The following is a 16,164-nucleotide window of genomic DNA, read 5'->3' as shown; positions in this document are numbered from 1 at the left end:
GTTTTACTCTCCCTCACTATTTCTTCTTGTCCAAAGAATGAACAGAATGCTAGACTTAGGTGTGAAGAATGTTTATAAAGTGCTCTCTGTGTGATTGTATCCCTCTAAAACAGCTTGATTCTTTTTTTTCCACTGAGGAAAGCAAAAGTGATGCATTACGCAGAGAAGTTATCTCACTCATGGCAAACAAACAAGTATCATTTACTAACACAGCTGTCTCATTCTCAAGGTATTCCCTCAAAATAGTAGAAGGAAGAAAGGAATTCAGGAAATATATATACATCAGATTTGAACATTAGTGGCAGGCCGTTGATAGGTGTAGTCTAAGTCACAGGCCAAGGAAAACTAATAATAAATCGGTGTTCAAATCTCATAGTTCTGTTTGTATTGCATTAGACTCGCAGTGACACACGCAAATGCGAAAGGGATGATTCTTCGCAAAGGAATGAACTTGAAGTACCAATGAGCCACAACAGAGACCCTAATAATGAGCCACACGAGTTCTATCAATCTGAATATAAAGTGAAAGCTTGTGAAAGTGGACGAATAAATCTCCACCCCAAAAAGCGGTTCCTCCAAAGCGAGTTTATGAGAAAAACTAAATGTCAGATCATTGAACTCAAATAAAAAACGAGTTATGTGGGAGCCGATACAACACACGATACAGCTGGATATTAGTCAGAGCAGAGCAGAATGCACTTTGCCAACGAATGGCAAAAGGTTTCATCTTGGAAAAAGAGATTCCCAACTTCACCTTAAAATGCTGGATCCATATGTTGGATTTGGGGATGCAGTGACCCTCATCCCTAAAATAAACTCACCATAGGGGGAGTGGGTCAAAGACCACAACTCCAAAGAGGCCTAGATCCGGAGCCAAAGAGGGACCACCAAGATACACCGTGGTTAAATGGGCTGAAATATAAGGTCTCCTGCTAATGACTAGCTCCTTCAGCAGCAGGCGAACAGCAGGGCTCGCAATGGAGCCATGATAAACAAACAGTGCATCAGAAAGGCTTTTACTGCAGAGGAGATACCTTGATTAAAAGAAGACGAAGTGCCAACCTGTTGCTGCTGAGCATTGATCATCCTGCCAGAGCTGCGGTAGGTAAGATATTATTGGCACGACACAAAAAATAATATACTGTACAAACAAGCTCATTTAGAAAAACGGCAGGTCTCACATATCGTCGGCTTTAAAAGTTAATTTAGGGGAATTCAGCTTCAACATTGTTGCTTTAAAAGTTAGATTTAGGAGTGTTTCTTTTGCCTTGTCTCATGGTACATTTACAGCAGTTTAAAATATACTGTGTTGTGCTGTACTTTTCACCTTCAGCACATAAGATGACAGCATAAAATATAGAGGTAGCTTCCACAGTCTTTTTTAAATTGCAAACACTCACATTAATAATAATTTACTTTTGCCTGCCATCTCCAAACCTCAAACTTTACAAATGACTCTGCTGTGTCAACTCAAAGCACATTCCATACTCCATTTTTCCCTTGAACATCTTTGAGTTTTTTTTTTTTACGACTGCCATCATTCTTCCACAGCCAGGCAGGGGGTTCTGATTGAATTTCTCATGAGGTATTATCTCTTCATTTTTCACAAACACCTGCCTCTGCATTCCTCTTTTCCCTCCAATTCTGTTCTCTGGGGCTCCGGCTTTGGCCCTGTCAAAGTGTTGGCGTCGCTCCACAGAAAGCTGGGAAAGTGAGGTGCAGACTCGGTTGTTATCTCACATCTCACGGCGCATTACATGGAATGCTTGTCCTGTCTGAGCGGTGGAGGCAGCGACACACACACACACACACACACACACACACACACACACACACACACACACACACACACACACACACACACACACACACACACACACACACACACACACACACACACACACACACACACACACACACACACACACACACACACACACACACACACACACACACACACACACACACACACACACACACACACACACACACACACACACACACACACACACACACACACACACACACACACACACACACACACAACGCTACAATTTTCAATTCTGCGTGCTGCAGCTGTCTTTGAGTCCCAGTGACGCGCGTGTTGGCTCATGTATTGTTACCCTGGACCTTTTGATCCTTCCTCATTGGCTCGTGGGCAAACCGCCACTAAAAGACATTCCACATGGCTTGATTGGAGCAAAACAATGTCTACGCCCTTCACTCAAAGACTACCTGAAGCTTTTGCACTCACAACTCCCTCCCTCCCTCACACACACAATACACACACTTCCCGCGTAGTATTCTCTGCTTTTCCCTTGTACAATGAGACTCAAATCTCCACTGAAACTCCTCCACCGGTTGATACATAAATCCTGTGACGATTTCACAGCAATCTCATGCATCTCCTACCAACAAAGAATAAGATATAATCTATCTTCTGAACCATGAAATTCATTGAATGGACTTTTTCTGGCCTTACGCTGAGGATCATTGTGAGATCAGTTTGAGTTATGGCGAAGATGAGGCCACTATTTTTAGTCGTCCGTATTCAGCCCTGATGGCCGTTGAGAATGTAGAGCAGCTGTCAGCGGAGCAGGGACAGAAAGAATAACATGCTGTGACTTATTTGTTTAAGCAGCGAAATATTTTAATGCGGGCCCCCTCGCCCCTGTTACACGGGCTAATGTCAGTGGACTGTCAGCTTTGGGTGGCTATGCTCAGATGTCTGCATTTATAAAACTCACTGTCACTACCGCACGCGCTACTCTCGAGCGCCTTTTTTCTTGTACAGAGCAAGATGCTGTTAGTCTGAGAATTGCTGTAATTAGTAGAGAATTGTACTGTACAAAGAATCACCTGAAGTTATATTTTGTAATATATCTTCTGTTGAATTTGTTGTAGAAAAACAGACAGCTTCCAAGCTGAAGCAACACAATCTTTTGTAATTGGTTTCTATTGTTTTTTTATGACAGGATGTTGCAGTCAGTATATGGCAAAAACAGATTGGTGTTTGGTATAATGCAAAAGTTAAAAACAATTAGAACAGGAGTTCAGGGGATTTTACTACCATGTCAAAAACATGTATTTCAACGAAAACCAATAGGCAGCTTAAAGTGTATTCCCTCTCCTTCTTTAATAAAAAGTATTTGCATTGGTATTGGACTAGAACATCCAGTGATAGTCAGCACATTGGTAAAAATAATCTAACTGGTCTACATGCACTCATTCTGAACCACATCCTGTAGCAGGGCCCTGTCCAATCAGGGGGATTGTCTAACATTCACCATCATGTTAGAGGTGTGTGAATGTGAGCTAGTTGTGGAGAGACCACTGCGATGATGACATGGATAGTGTGTGTGTGTGAATGTGTGGTGGGTGGGTGGGTGAATGGGGGGGGGGGGGGGGGGGGGGGGCTTGAGTATAGAGATTGGATTTCAGGAGAAGAACACCCACAGCGCAGCTAGGAGCCCACACCACCACAGCACAGCATTGTTTCTGTGCAGTTCAGCTTAATTGGCACCGGGGGGATCCGTGGAAGGAGGGGGATAGAGGAGCAGAAGGAAACACAGAACATTACAATCAAAGCATGTGCATGGAGCTGATGATAAACCCGTTATCTGCCCTGTCTCCCGGGGGCCTGGGTTCCTCTCTCTGTATAAAGGCAGCTCCATCCTGTTGATGCTGCCAGTAAACACCTTAGCCCTCCTTTGGTTCTGTTCACCCCGTGTGGCTGGGAGCCCAATCCGCCAGCCAACATCACAGAATAGGACTCCTGAGGCCTGCGGGGGATCGAGCCACGTCTAATTGTCATAATGATCACTTTATCCACAACCAGTTTGGATTGAATGGTGATAAGGGAGCACAGCAGAGCAGCGAGAGCATACCGCAGGGGGCAGTTGCATATTCAATCGCTGTGCTCCGTTTGACTCCTTGTAAGCAAAGGGTCTTGTCAGTGGACGAGCAGGAGGTAGCGTGATAGATAAACTTCCTGTCTGGGAGTGTGCCCCACATCTCGTGTAATCACAACAAATTCCAAACAATTCTCAAATTCAAAATCCGAGATGCACTAAGGATTACTGGTTACAAATAGTATGACATTGCCCTCATGAGTGCAGTGTCTTTGCGATTGAGATATAGAAATCTTAAAACTACAGGTTATGTTGTATTGTAAAAATGTAAGTTCAAGTCTCGCCACATTTCCGATGTTGGAAGGAAGACAATCAGAGATCTAGCATCACAGCACAGTCCACAATCGGTTGCATATATATATTCTTTATGAAACAACTGTCGTAACAATTCCTAAAATGCTGCAACAGACTCTAAAGTCCTTAATGACATAAGATACCTCATGTGCACCTTCTTTTTTTTTTTAACAGCTCTGCCTATGTTTATTTTTCTCAGAGTTGGCGCAAAGCCAAACAGAAGTTGAGCCCTTTTTATATGCGCCCCTCAACACCCCTATCATGTCCCCTCTTCTTGCAGGTGCATTTTCATGATGGTAGGGGGTAAAGCACACAATATACAGTAAATGCTAAATAGATGCTTATTGCTGTCAAAAAACAACAGATATATCAGTCTTTTCAATCAAATCAAAAGGATATCAGATAGTTGATAAACATTGTTTTCAAATAATAAAAAAGTGTAGACAATTTGATCCAGTCACTACGAGAGGTAAATAGTTAAGACACGATGTTAAGTATTAGGTAACCATGTGGGATGTAAGAACCTTTATAGGAACAACATGGGAGAGATTAAGAAAGCCATTAACCCATCTTGTGCGAATTAGCAGAAAATTAGCAGTGAGCACAATGTGTGCTGTATGTACAGTTAATTAGCAGATAATAGCGTAATGATTAGCCACGGTCACATTTGATGAATGACTGCTTTGCTTGTTTGGTGTAATTATATAATTGAATACTAATAGTGAACAGGCAGCACTTTTAAGGGATTTGTCTTGGCTGGAGATGTTCCTCACACGTAGGTGCACAAAGTTGTGTTGCAAAGGACTGTGTTAAAGCTCTAGCAAATGAATCTAGCAATGTAGCAAACAATACTTCATGCAACTTCATTCAAATCCCTTAACATCTGTGTTCAAAATCATATCCATTATATCATATAACATCTGGATTCCCACCAACACTGTCAACACTATAAAGTCAGATTCGTTCCTACCTTCAGGCCGTTCTGCACCAGCTTGTGTATGTCCAGGAAGGGCTCCTTGATTAGCTCCAGGTCATGGTTGAGAATCCTGACAATTCCCTCCCTCTCTAGGACAAAGAGCCGCTGGGATCCATCACCACAGTGCACCAGGGCCACCGGCTGCCTCAGACCACTCAACACCTCCTGGGCACAGTAGCAGTTGTGTTTGTGTTTCCTGGGTAACAAGAGGAGACAAAAGGTCAGAGACTGATGGTGAGAGGGAATAATCCAGTTATAAGGTAGAAGGGGCATTTTGAAATGTAAAGGAAGAATGAAATAATCAACAGTAACACATAACTACAGTTGAAACATACATCGTTTTTCAGACATTAACAATGATCATCTTAATGGAATAACTTACAATGACAAAAACACACCTTCTTTGTTTTTAAGGTGGGATATCAAGTTTGATCATTTTGCATCTGAACTCATTGTCTAAATTCCCCTAATGTAAGCCCGTAACTAACATGAGAGTGTCCTTCTCATTTACCTGAGAAGACCCCAAGAACATAAGGCACAGAAGCCCAAAATAAGCCTCTGACTCTTTAACTTGTGGAAGTTATTTGACTGAATGTTAGTTGCTGCAATTCAGGTGCACATGCTGCTTGGCCCTCTTGCCTCAGGGGGAACAGAGATGAAAGGCATCCCCCATGGACAAAAGGCCAAAGCCCTCTGTGATGTACAGACCTTTGCAGTGAGGGAGGCAACCAGAATGACGCAGGATAAGCATTTTCATTATGTGAGCAAAGCTGAGCAAATGCAGTCTGGACAAACTTTAGGATTAGAGAGGAGATGGCCTAGCATTTCTGTCTGAGAGTATAGACGATGTCCAAATAGAGCAGTGAACCCAGAATATGTGACTATGAAAACAATCAAATGCTGACTGTATGTCATGAATCTAAACTCATAAGTATTAATGAAGCCTAAACGTTCACTTGGCTGAAACACATTCAAGTACTAGCCAAAGCTCGTTGAAAATAACGATCACTACATCTTATATATGGTGTAACTCAACCCTCGGATGGAAAAAAAAGCATAGTAAAAGTCAGGCTACAAACCTGCTGATATCTTCTATTTTCTCATCTCCCAAGTAGTTGGAATCTTGCCCTTGCGGTTGCTTTCGTTGAAAATCTGGAAAGCACAGACTTGCATCTCTCCTCCCATAGTATTGGCAGAACTCGTCCACATCGGCCTGGAACAGTTCTAGCAAACACAACAGAATACAGACACAGACAGAGGGGGTTACTCTTACTGTAGATGCAGGGTAACTAGGTAGACAGCTTAATCAAATAAATAGTTGTTATGGTACTTTGGATTTTACTTTCCACATGTAAGTTGTGTACAAAGCGGTACTATCACGGTGTGCATAGAATGCTCAGTGCGAGAGAGGACAATGTAGTAAAATAGAGACTGAGAGAAAGGACTTGATGGTGTTGTTGGGGAGGGATGGAGATATGTTTGATGAGCCAAACCAAATCTTGGCTTGACTGGGCTGAAATGAACAAGTGAAAAGAAACTGAGCCAAACCAAAAGGATCACAGATAAGACCCATCTCTACTGTTAAGTATGCCTCCTCAGAGAGAAACATGATTGCATTCTCAATTACAGTTAAACTGTCTTTATTTTGATGTATGAAATTATACTTTTGCACTTGTCCTTGTGGATTCATACCAGGAAGTAAAAGGGTTTGCCTTTTTTTTGCACTTTCATTATACATTCTTGATGATGACACGTTCAAATCCTCAGCAACAATCCAGTTTAGTATTTTGTCTGATTTGTACAAACATCGCATTGTAACAACTTGTGCGCTGTATGAATGCTTTCAGTTTTGTATCTCTCTCTTTAGGCATCTCAAGGAAGCAGGTTCAGAGTGATTTTCATCTGCAGCTTCTAATCTAAGTGACAAAGCCCTGACCTTTCAAGGAGTACAATCCAATTCCCTTTACCCAGCAGGTGAAGGCTCTGCTCACACAGCCCAAACACAACCAAAACAAACCCAATCTAACTGCCTCCATATTTACTTGAAGAGATCACAGAATATGATATTTCAGCTGTCATAACAGTTCACATTATGAGGCTAGCTGAAGGATATTTCATTTGGTAAATTCTTGGTACACACACACACGTTAAGGGGCACACCATGTCAAAGCTATTACTGTCACCTGTCAGCGTGACAAAAAGTCACATTAGTGTAGTGGTTTCCATAGTAACAGTGGATGATAGTTTACCCTATGTAACATTGTTATTTCAATAAATTGGAGGAAAACACTTTTTAATAATCCTACATTTCTCAGGCATCCCTAAATGTGATATTTATGTGATGTCTAAAAACATTGATTTGACGTACTAATTGTATTCAAGTAATTAAGCATGTGATTCACATCATTCCTCATTTCCCTTTGGACTGCTTGTTTACCTAAAATGTTTTAGTGCCAGAGCAAAAAATGACCTGTGTAAACACAGCAGTCACACGCAGCTACGCCTCCATCCTGTGCAGTCACAACACTTTTCCCGGCAAAAAGCTAAGTGTGCAGTGGGTCTCAGAGGCCCTTTGCGACCTAAAAACAATCTTGCCAATATTGTTTCCTTTAGCCAATCCCTCTGAGGAAAGAAGGAGAGCAAATACACCAGTGATAAAAACACAAACAGGACTCTCCCTGTCCCTCCTTTCATCTGCCTCTCCTGCCACACCGACCGCAAGCGCTGACCGCACCAAATACTGGAGGTGATAGGATATCCCCTGAAACATCTAAACACAACATGGAGATCAAACACACACAGACAGAGCGCTGGCCATACCACCCACTCACTCACTTTGTGTCTGCAGTTATCTTAACCATGCTGGTTAGGGACCTCGGGTGCAGGGTGGGGGGCTCAGTGAAGAGGGGGAGGAAGATATGGGAGAAGAGGAATACGAGGAAGGTAGGAGGCCTCCGGGCAGAAGTGAGAGTGAAGGCAGTAAATGTCTTTATGAAGAAATGGGGGCTAAGTACATGGCCTAATCAAGGGCTGCTAGAAAGTTTCATGGGAGCAGGACGACAGTTATGGATGCAGTAAAGGCTACTGTTTCATTTTAATACCTTAGGCCAGACATTTTGAATTAGCTAAAGTGAAAGACATATTTTCTGTTCAGGTTTTTGGTAATATATACTGTTGCTGCCTTGCATGGTAAGATCAAGAGCTTGAATCAAAACACATCCATATTAAATATTTAAAATGTATTAAATATTTAAAACACAATTATTAACATTTTTGCAATCAGATAACTATGTTTTCAAGCTTGTTGTGTTTAGTAAGATATGCATTTTTAATGTTTATTATATTTATTTGTGTTTCAGCTTTATTGTACTGTGTAAAAGTCAAAAAACAAAACAAGTGAAAGATAAAAAAGGAAGACCATGCAAAACAAAAAAGACAGGAAAGAGCGAGAGAGAAAGAGCGAGAAAGAGAGAGAACTCGGTCCATATTCCCGGCTCCACAGCGCTAAAGTTATACTTCCATCTGGTTATCTTCCAAGGCAACCTGGGTGGCCTACCCAAAGTACTTGACATCTTGATGCACTTCAGCAGTTTTACATACACACAACCTTTGTAGAAAAATAAATGTGTCATTCGTCACCACATATGCTGATCTGTGGAGGGCTGAAGGGGGGGGGGTGAGCGGGGAGGAGCATGACGGTGAACACGGGGAGGGGGGATTCTTCTCCAGATTCCTCTCTGGAGCTTTTTTGGTTTGACTCTCTGAGCCCATATGTCTGTCAGCTCAGAAGCATGTAATGTAACTCCAGACAAGTCTCCTTCTTCCTCTTCTTCTTCCCTCTTTCTACGCACTTTGGAGTTCCACTCGCCGACCTTAAGTGTAGTTCAAGTGCTGTGCAAGATATGCGAGCAGGCCATTAGACGCAGACGAGGATGGACTCACATGGAATGTATGCGTTTGATATTTGACTTGAGCTGTAGCATGTGGGTGGGTTGCAGACAAGTGTGTTTGAAACTGTTCTCTGTTTGCAAATCTGAGTAGATCTAATCAGTTTGTGGCGTCAGAGATTGGAAGAAGACTTGGCTGGAGGAGATCAGAAAGTGTTTGATCATGTTTGGTATGCCATGAAAGCACAGGTACCTGTGATCTTGCATCCCTTCAAAGGAAATGTGGAGGACCAAAAGCTTTCAAAGGGCAGAGGGGCTCCTATCATTTAGCAGAACCACATCCACAAGAGAACTGTAGCATCAATGAGTTTTACCCCCTGTTCTAGGAATTCTGCCATCTCATAGTAGAGCTGAGGGTCAGAGATAATGGGGGCAAGCAGAGCAACACTTCAACTTTCTTTAGTTTCATGTGAATGTACAACTTTAACGAAAACATGGTGGTGGCAGAGCATGAGCCACAAGTTTTTAAGTGACAATTTGATGTCTGAAGAAGTCATGTCTAGACCACAGCCAGGGTGCTGATGCATCCCGAATACAGGACCATCCCCAGCACTTAAGTCCAGTGAGCAGTATCCAGGATGCCTTGCGTGCATGTTTTCACACCCACCTTTGCAAATCTAATATTTTCCATTCACGTGTCAGGAAATGCTTCAAATGTGTGTATTGTTACTACTCTCAAGGTCTTTTAAAAAAGCCAATGTTTGCAAGTGTACGCTGATTAAAACAAACGTGCATGATCTGAACAAACATAACGGAGACAAGAGAACAAAACTTTCTGCACCTGGTTCCATAAATACAGCTACACTGAATACCGTGTCATAACAAAAGCTAAAATATCGCTAGTGCTACATCAGACTGCAGACTAATCAGAACACTGGTGTCTATGTAGGCAGTGTGTGGCGGGTCGTTTTACCGATGCATTAAAGTGCAACTCTTAAAGCAAGCGAGACAGCAAACGGTGAGACAAGCTCAGCAACAAATGGAGGTGAGGTCAGATGAGGTAAGAGCTGGATAAATAAATATTCACAGACCAGACTACTGACGCACCACTTCTTGCACAAGTCCAAAAATCTGCCAGTTGTACATGTGCAGGCTGCGTCTCAATGAGGAACGAGGCCTCTACTGGGAATTTTAATTTATCTAAATCAGAGGTGTCAGTTTCATCTCAAATGTATGAGACAGGAATCATCACGTATGCCTACTTTATGTATGTGTATATGTTTGCTCGTGTCATCACCAGGTAACCGAGCAGGGGGTATAATTGAATTCACATTCATGGTCATCAGTATCTGTATAATTTACCTGGTATGTGCCCCCTGCAGGTGTAGTAGAACTCTCGGCAGAAGTCCTGGCAGAGGCGCGGCAGGTCTGGCTCCCTGTGTGGCATCTTATCCATGTCCAAGGAGTGGAACAACACCTGGGCATTGGGGGAGCAGCGAGCACACTTGATCTCCTCCAGGAGAAGTCCACACTCGGTGTTGTTGGTGGAGAAAATCTGGAGACCACACGCAAAAAGGGAGCAATGCTTGATTAAAATGGTGGGCTTACGTTATATTTATTTATTGCATTTTCAAACCTCTGTATCATAAATCCCTAATAACTTAAACACTATTCGAGATTTTTAAAGAATATCATTTCATAATAATCCAAATGATTCTAGTAAGTCCAAAATACTTTAAAAAAAATGCAAATGTCATCTAACTTTTTCCATATGTAGTCTTTATTTCAGTCCGTGGAATGTGTACAATTAAAGATTGAATGTTTGGATGTTCCTTTATTAAAACACAGAGATGCCTAAACATTTCCAGCACTTTTTCCATCCCTCACCATTCAGTCCTAAATAAGCCAACATCATCCCAGTTATCACATAAAGTCAATTATTTCTACTCAACCCTACAACACATTGTAAATAACTGTATGTTGACAACCTCTCTCTCCCATATTACTACAAAGTCAGATAAACTTGCTAGCAACAAGTAAAGTGCCACAAGAAGTAATAATCCATTACTCCACATTCTATATCATTTGTAGAACATCAATATTAATACGATTTCTGTTTATGTTCTACATGATCTGCAGATTTGACAATCGCTGAGGGTTGCTAGTTTTCATTGCAACTTTCTTTTTTTGAAGCATCATCTGATGAATTAGCAAGGAAACAGGCGGTCACTTGCATAGTGTGAAAGTCTGCAGTGTCTCTACTGCGATCTGCATGAAGCTTCACACCATTCACAGTGCAAAAAACGCTCCAACTTTTCACTGGAAGTGGTGGTATGGTCTATTTCCACTGAAACATTTTCTGAGAGTTTCTGCAATCTTATTGAGTCAAACTGAATTATAACAAAGCCTCGCAATTGGAGATTTTAAATCTTTAGCACACTTCTATCCTCTCCTAACAACATTTTCTGTGATATCCAATGCTCTATCCTTTGATTCCAATTTGTTAAACATTGAGGTTGGAACACCCTGTCTGTTTGGAGGAATAAACAAAGAAATCATCTCATTCACTGCCTACTTACCCAAGTTCATAAACAGTTAAAGTCAAATTACAATTCCCATGTCTGACAGATCCCAGTGCACAAATGAACCCAAATAAGAGCCTCAAAGCCTGACTTGGGATCATTCCGCAAAAATACACAAAGAGTTAATCCAAAAGAAATTAGCAGGATTATTTACATAACAAATTAGCTGTAATAAAACACAATGTAATCTGTTTTAGGTCAAGAGCAGCACTGCTTGGGCAGCCAGGCAGCCAGGCAGGCTGGTAGTGCTTTGCTCTGTGTGAGGTCCATGTGTAAACACCAATTTAGAGATAGACAGGCACATCATTCCCACTCTGGTATCAACAAATTAGCAGTCTGTCGAAGTCAATTAGACCAGCGGACCCAAGGCCAACATATGGATGCCTTACACTTCGCTCTGACTGCAGAACAAACTGCACCTGGGGAAAAGATTTTCAGTTTAGAAGATATTCAGAGCCGTGTTTACACAACAGGTGGCAGAACATCTGGCAAAACCTTGAGGGTCTACCTGAAAAATGTACTAACATACACAGAGAATCTCTCATCACAACAGGCAGTATAACGGACAAATTGAAGGGGGAAATGAAAGTCTGGCCTGTTTAAGGTTTCAGAGTCAGACATAGTCAGATCTGAATCCCACTTCTTCTGTCCTACATTTTATCTAATTGTTGACCTTTCCTCAAAAAAGGGAGCTCCAGGCTGGCTGTGACCCTGGTCACCCTGGTGTGCTCCTTTGTATCTGGGCCCTACAAATTCATACCATGCGTTGTCGTAGGCATGCCTGCCCTCCTGCTCTAAATTGCCCATTGATTCTGTGTGCCATGGGCTGGCACGAGGTCCATGGAGAGTAGCATTTGTGTGCTCTCAGCCATGCCCTGTGTCCATATGTTGCTGGGATGGGCTCCAATGTTGCCATCATCCAAACCAGAACAAGTGGACCTTTGTTTGTTGTCTTATGCTGAATCTCAGTGAGTATGTTCTTCAAAAGCAGGGAGAAAATGAGGCTCAACTGTTGCACTTTTGCTGAGGACACAAAAAAGCAGGTCAATTAACATAACCATAATCAAACTCAAATGGAACAATATAAGCGTAAGAAAAGAACATTTCCAATAACATATTCCCAGGCTCTTTCAGATGTTTACATTTTCTAAAGTTGGCATCAAACCAAGCTTCATGTGGGAGAACAGCTGTTACAGGATTACTTCTTTCTAGGATAGCATCTGCATAATGGCTTTTGCCAATGAAATTGCCGGAACAAACATATTAATATACAATGCCACACTTGGGGGAAATCTCGCTTTTCTTTTTAATGCAATAAATCAGTGATTCTCTGCAAACCTCATATGGTCAGAGAAACTGAGAGAGAGGGAGAGCACTGATGTAGAAAGCGCTAAGCTTTAACAAAACACTTGTCCTCAGGGAATAGGTGTAAGTTGGTTGGCAGGGGGATATAGTGAAGGACACACACACCCTCCCAATGGCATTAACACTTGGACAGGGCTGATGACTGGGGGAGAGTGATGTTTTCCAGCTTCTCCCATTAGTGAAACTAACAAACACAATGGTGTTGTTGTTATTCTTTTGCCATAATCAGAAAGGGCTCCGTGTGTGGGCAGTGTAATGGGGAGGAGGAGAAGTCGAGTTCGTCCTATTCAGTTCCCCCCCCTCCTCTTATTTGCATGACTTGAGCAAATTAAATGATGCAATATGGCTTTTTGTCGCAACACAAAGTAAGATACCACCCAGCCACTGAATCATTCGAGGAGTGGTTTACATGAGAATGGCCCGGTAAGGACCCAACGGAATCCGATACAAGTTTGGCACATACAGTCCTGCCTTTCACTCCACGGAAACTGAGCATATAGTTAAAAGCCTTCGTTACATGACATTTGTTACACTTCTTGTATCACTTCGGTCGACGCGAAAGAGTTTAACGTAAATGAGCGGTGAGTGTTGTGGGACTTTTCCCTTAACGTTAAATATGTTAAACAAACACATTCTTGCACCGGAAAAAACGCTGAGAACAAGCTGTCAAACACACGACAAGAAGCAGAGTGGGTTATCACCTCTCAGCTGCGCAGAAAAAGGTCGACGGCTAATACAAAGTTACAACCGGGTTCCTACCTTTTGGGGCAAACAGTTTCAACAGTTTAGCTAGCTCCCCTTTCTCCTGACAGTTAACTGTGGCGTGAAGTAACGTAAATCGGCGAGTGATTACCATGGTAACGCCGAAGCGCATTGGACAGCTGAATTAAGGTGCGTTCCATTTGTTGATGTGTAAGCGTGACAACAAACCAAATGAAAATCATCAAAACCTCGAAATATGTTTATCTTCAGATGAGGTGAGCAAGAGGAGCAGGTACACTTTTTACAGAAAACATAGACGGACACTATACGAGCACTTTAAGTTAATTTGAAGAGATATTATTAGACGATTTAAAAGGTGTTATGGCGATACAAAGAGACTAAAAACATAAGCTTCAACTATTAAGGCGAACTTATTGGTAACATTTAAAAGGAAGGAAGCCTATTTTAAGTTGGGCAATTGGGTAACATACAACACACATACGGTATATCCCTTTAGGAATGTTAAAATAAGACTGTTACATCTGAGAGGCAGCATAGCCCAGGGCAAATTCCCCTGACCATCCCCATATTCAGCTGTCGGTAACAAGAGGCAGAATGACAATACACAAGGGCTGTAAATGCATCTCCTGAGGCGTTTAAGCCGTAAAAGCCCAGTGTCTCAATTTAAAGGAAATGCATGCGTAGTGGATGGATATAATAACCTACCCTGGCATCCCTGCGGTGCAGGATCTGATATGCGGCTCTCCTGGTGGGACAGCAGGACACACGGGGGTATAACCTGTGGCAAACTTCTCCGCTGCTGCTGCCGTCAAGCAACACTTTTCGCTCCCTTTTCTTCAGCCGCTTGGGCAAGCTCCCGTCGTAACATCTTCTCCTCCTGGGGCTAATTTCTCCCCTTTCGCCGAATTTTGCGTCTCCACATTCCCACACGTTGACCGCGATGGCCAGGACCAGGACAAATTGCAAATGCTTCATAGTTTTAAAAAATCATAAAATGAATACAAAAAATATATAAAAAATAAAACAAAAACCAGCTCCCCCCCCCCTTTGAAATAAAAGAGTGGTATTAACCTGCAATGTGAGTATTTTTTTAGTTTTGGGCTATATTTCTGAAAGCAGTAGATTCCTATTACAAGACAATTTCGAAATATGCTGTTTGTCAGAGCAGGTGCCTGAATTTGACCCACTGCTATAAAAAAAATGTTTATCAATAAATGATGGTTGCCTCTGCTTATACAGTACAACTAAGACATTAAGAAATAAAAATAAAAACAAAACAATAACACAATTTATCCTGATGATCACAAAAAGTCAAACCCCAGAAAAACACCGTAAACTGCAAAAGAGCCGTGACGTTCCTTTAGACGTAATTCCTTTTAAGCACAGCAAGGCGGATTGTGCATGCACGGGGTCAAAAAAACACAGAAGACATAAAAGTTGTCTCTCACTAAAGTCCTCAGACCGCTCACATGTTTTCCCGTGCTCTTTCCTCCTTCTTTTTAACCAGCGCGCGAGAAGAGGAGCGAGCGCGGTGACGTATGACTTCGCGGGGGCGCGCATGTGGCCACAGAGTCGCGTCCACGTCGAGGTAAACAGTTACCTGGTGGAGCAGAGGACGGTGAGTGGAGGCAGTGGGAGGCGCACTGTGGGCTCAATCCACTGAAAAGTGCAGAGAATTATTACGCAAGTCTTTAAACATTTTAAATAGATCATGTTAATCTAATAATAAAATAATATAACCACTTGTGTTTTGATTGGTAGGCTACTGGCAATGTTTGAGGGGAAAATGAGGGTGCCTTTGCTATGATAGATAGATAGATAGATAGATAGACAGAAAGATGATGAAATTGTATTTGATATGGGTATATTCTGTATTCTGCATGTTGACTCCATAGTCCAAAAAATATCTAACATGTGTATGCATCAGTTAAAAATAATGCAATAAAAACTTTACAGGTTATGTTATTTACAATATAACTACTGCAGAAATGTGCAGGAATTTGACTACATCTTTCACTGCTATCCATATGGAGTTGGTTTATTGCCATGAGTCGAGTCTTTTAAATATTTGAAAATAATCCATTGTTGTTGTTCTTTTTTCGTCTCAAATAACTGAGATTATGAGAAAGGCATTAAGATTTGTGCAAGGTGTTGACATTTTGAAAATTGAGAACGCTATGGTTCATCACAAACTGTATCATGGATGTGAGACTTTGTTTGTTAAATAGGTTACATCTGGTGGCCACAGAATGAAGAATTACATGTGTTAGGCAGTGGAAAATAAGCTACAATGTGAAAGAATCGCTATGCCCTGATGCACAGCCATTTTTGAGTCTCGCAGTTGCACATTCTTTGAGGCATCTTCATTTTCCTCCTGATTATACCAGACCAAATGTGAGACAAATCCTCTTTTATTTCCCTCTTTG

General features: G+C 41.9%; 1 protein-coding gene across 3 annotated transcripts in view; it reads right to left on the bottom strand.

Moving 5' to 3' along the window:
* hhip (hedgehog interacting protein) overlaps positions 1-15,233 on the bottom strand; it is a 32,291-nt gene extending 17,058 nt beyond the window's left edge. The window contains exons 1-4 of one of the 3 annotated variants that reach the window (XM_079673552.1): positions 14,444-15,233; positions 10,431-10,623; positions 6,261-6,405; positions 5,176-5,377 (exon numbers count right to left, since the gene is read on the bottom strand). In XM_079673552.1, coding sequence (XP_079529678.1) covers positions 5,176-5,377; positions 6,261-6,405; positions 10,431-10,623; positions 14,444-14,713 — 810 coding nt within the window. In that variant the 5' untranslated portion in view covers positions 14,714-15,233. Of the gene's footprint in view, positions 1-5,175; positions 5,378-6,260; positions 6,406-10,430; positions 10,624-13,716; positions 13,875-14,443 lie in introns of those variants that run through there. The other 2 variants (XM_079673553.1, XM_079673554.1) reach the window with 2 other exon arrangements.
* Between the last annotated feature and the right edge of the window lie 931 nt (positions 15,234-16,164).

This window comes from Notothenia rossii (assembly GCF_949606895.1).
Source record: "Notothenia rossii genome assembly, chromosome: 1".
Classification (NCBI taxonomy): domain Eukaryota; kingdom Metazoa; phylum Chordata; class Actinopteri; order Perciformes; family Nototheniidae; genus Notothenia; species Notothenia rossii.
The sequence above is the reverse complement of the archived record's forward strand: the minus strand, read 5'-3'. Positions and strand labels throughout refer to the sequence as shown.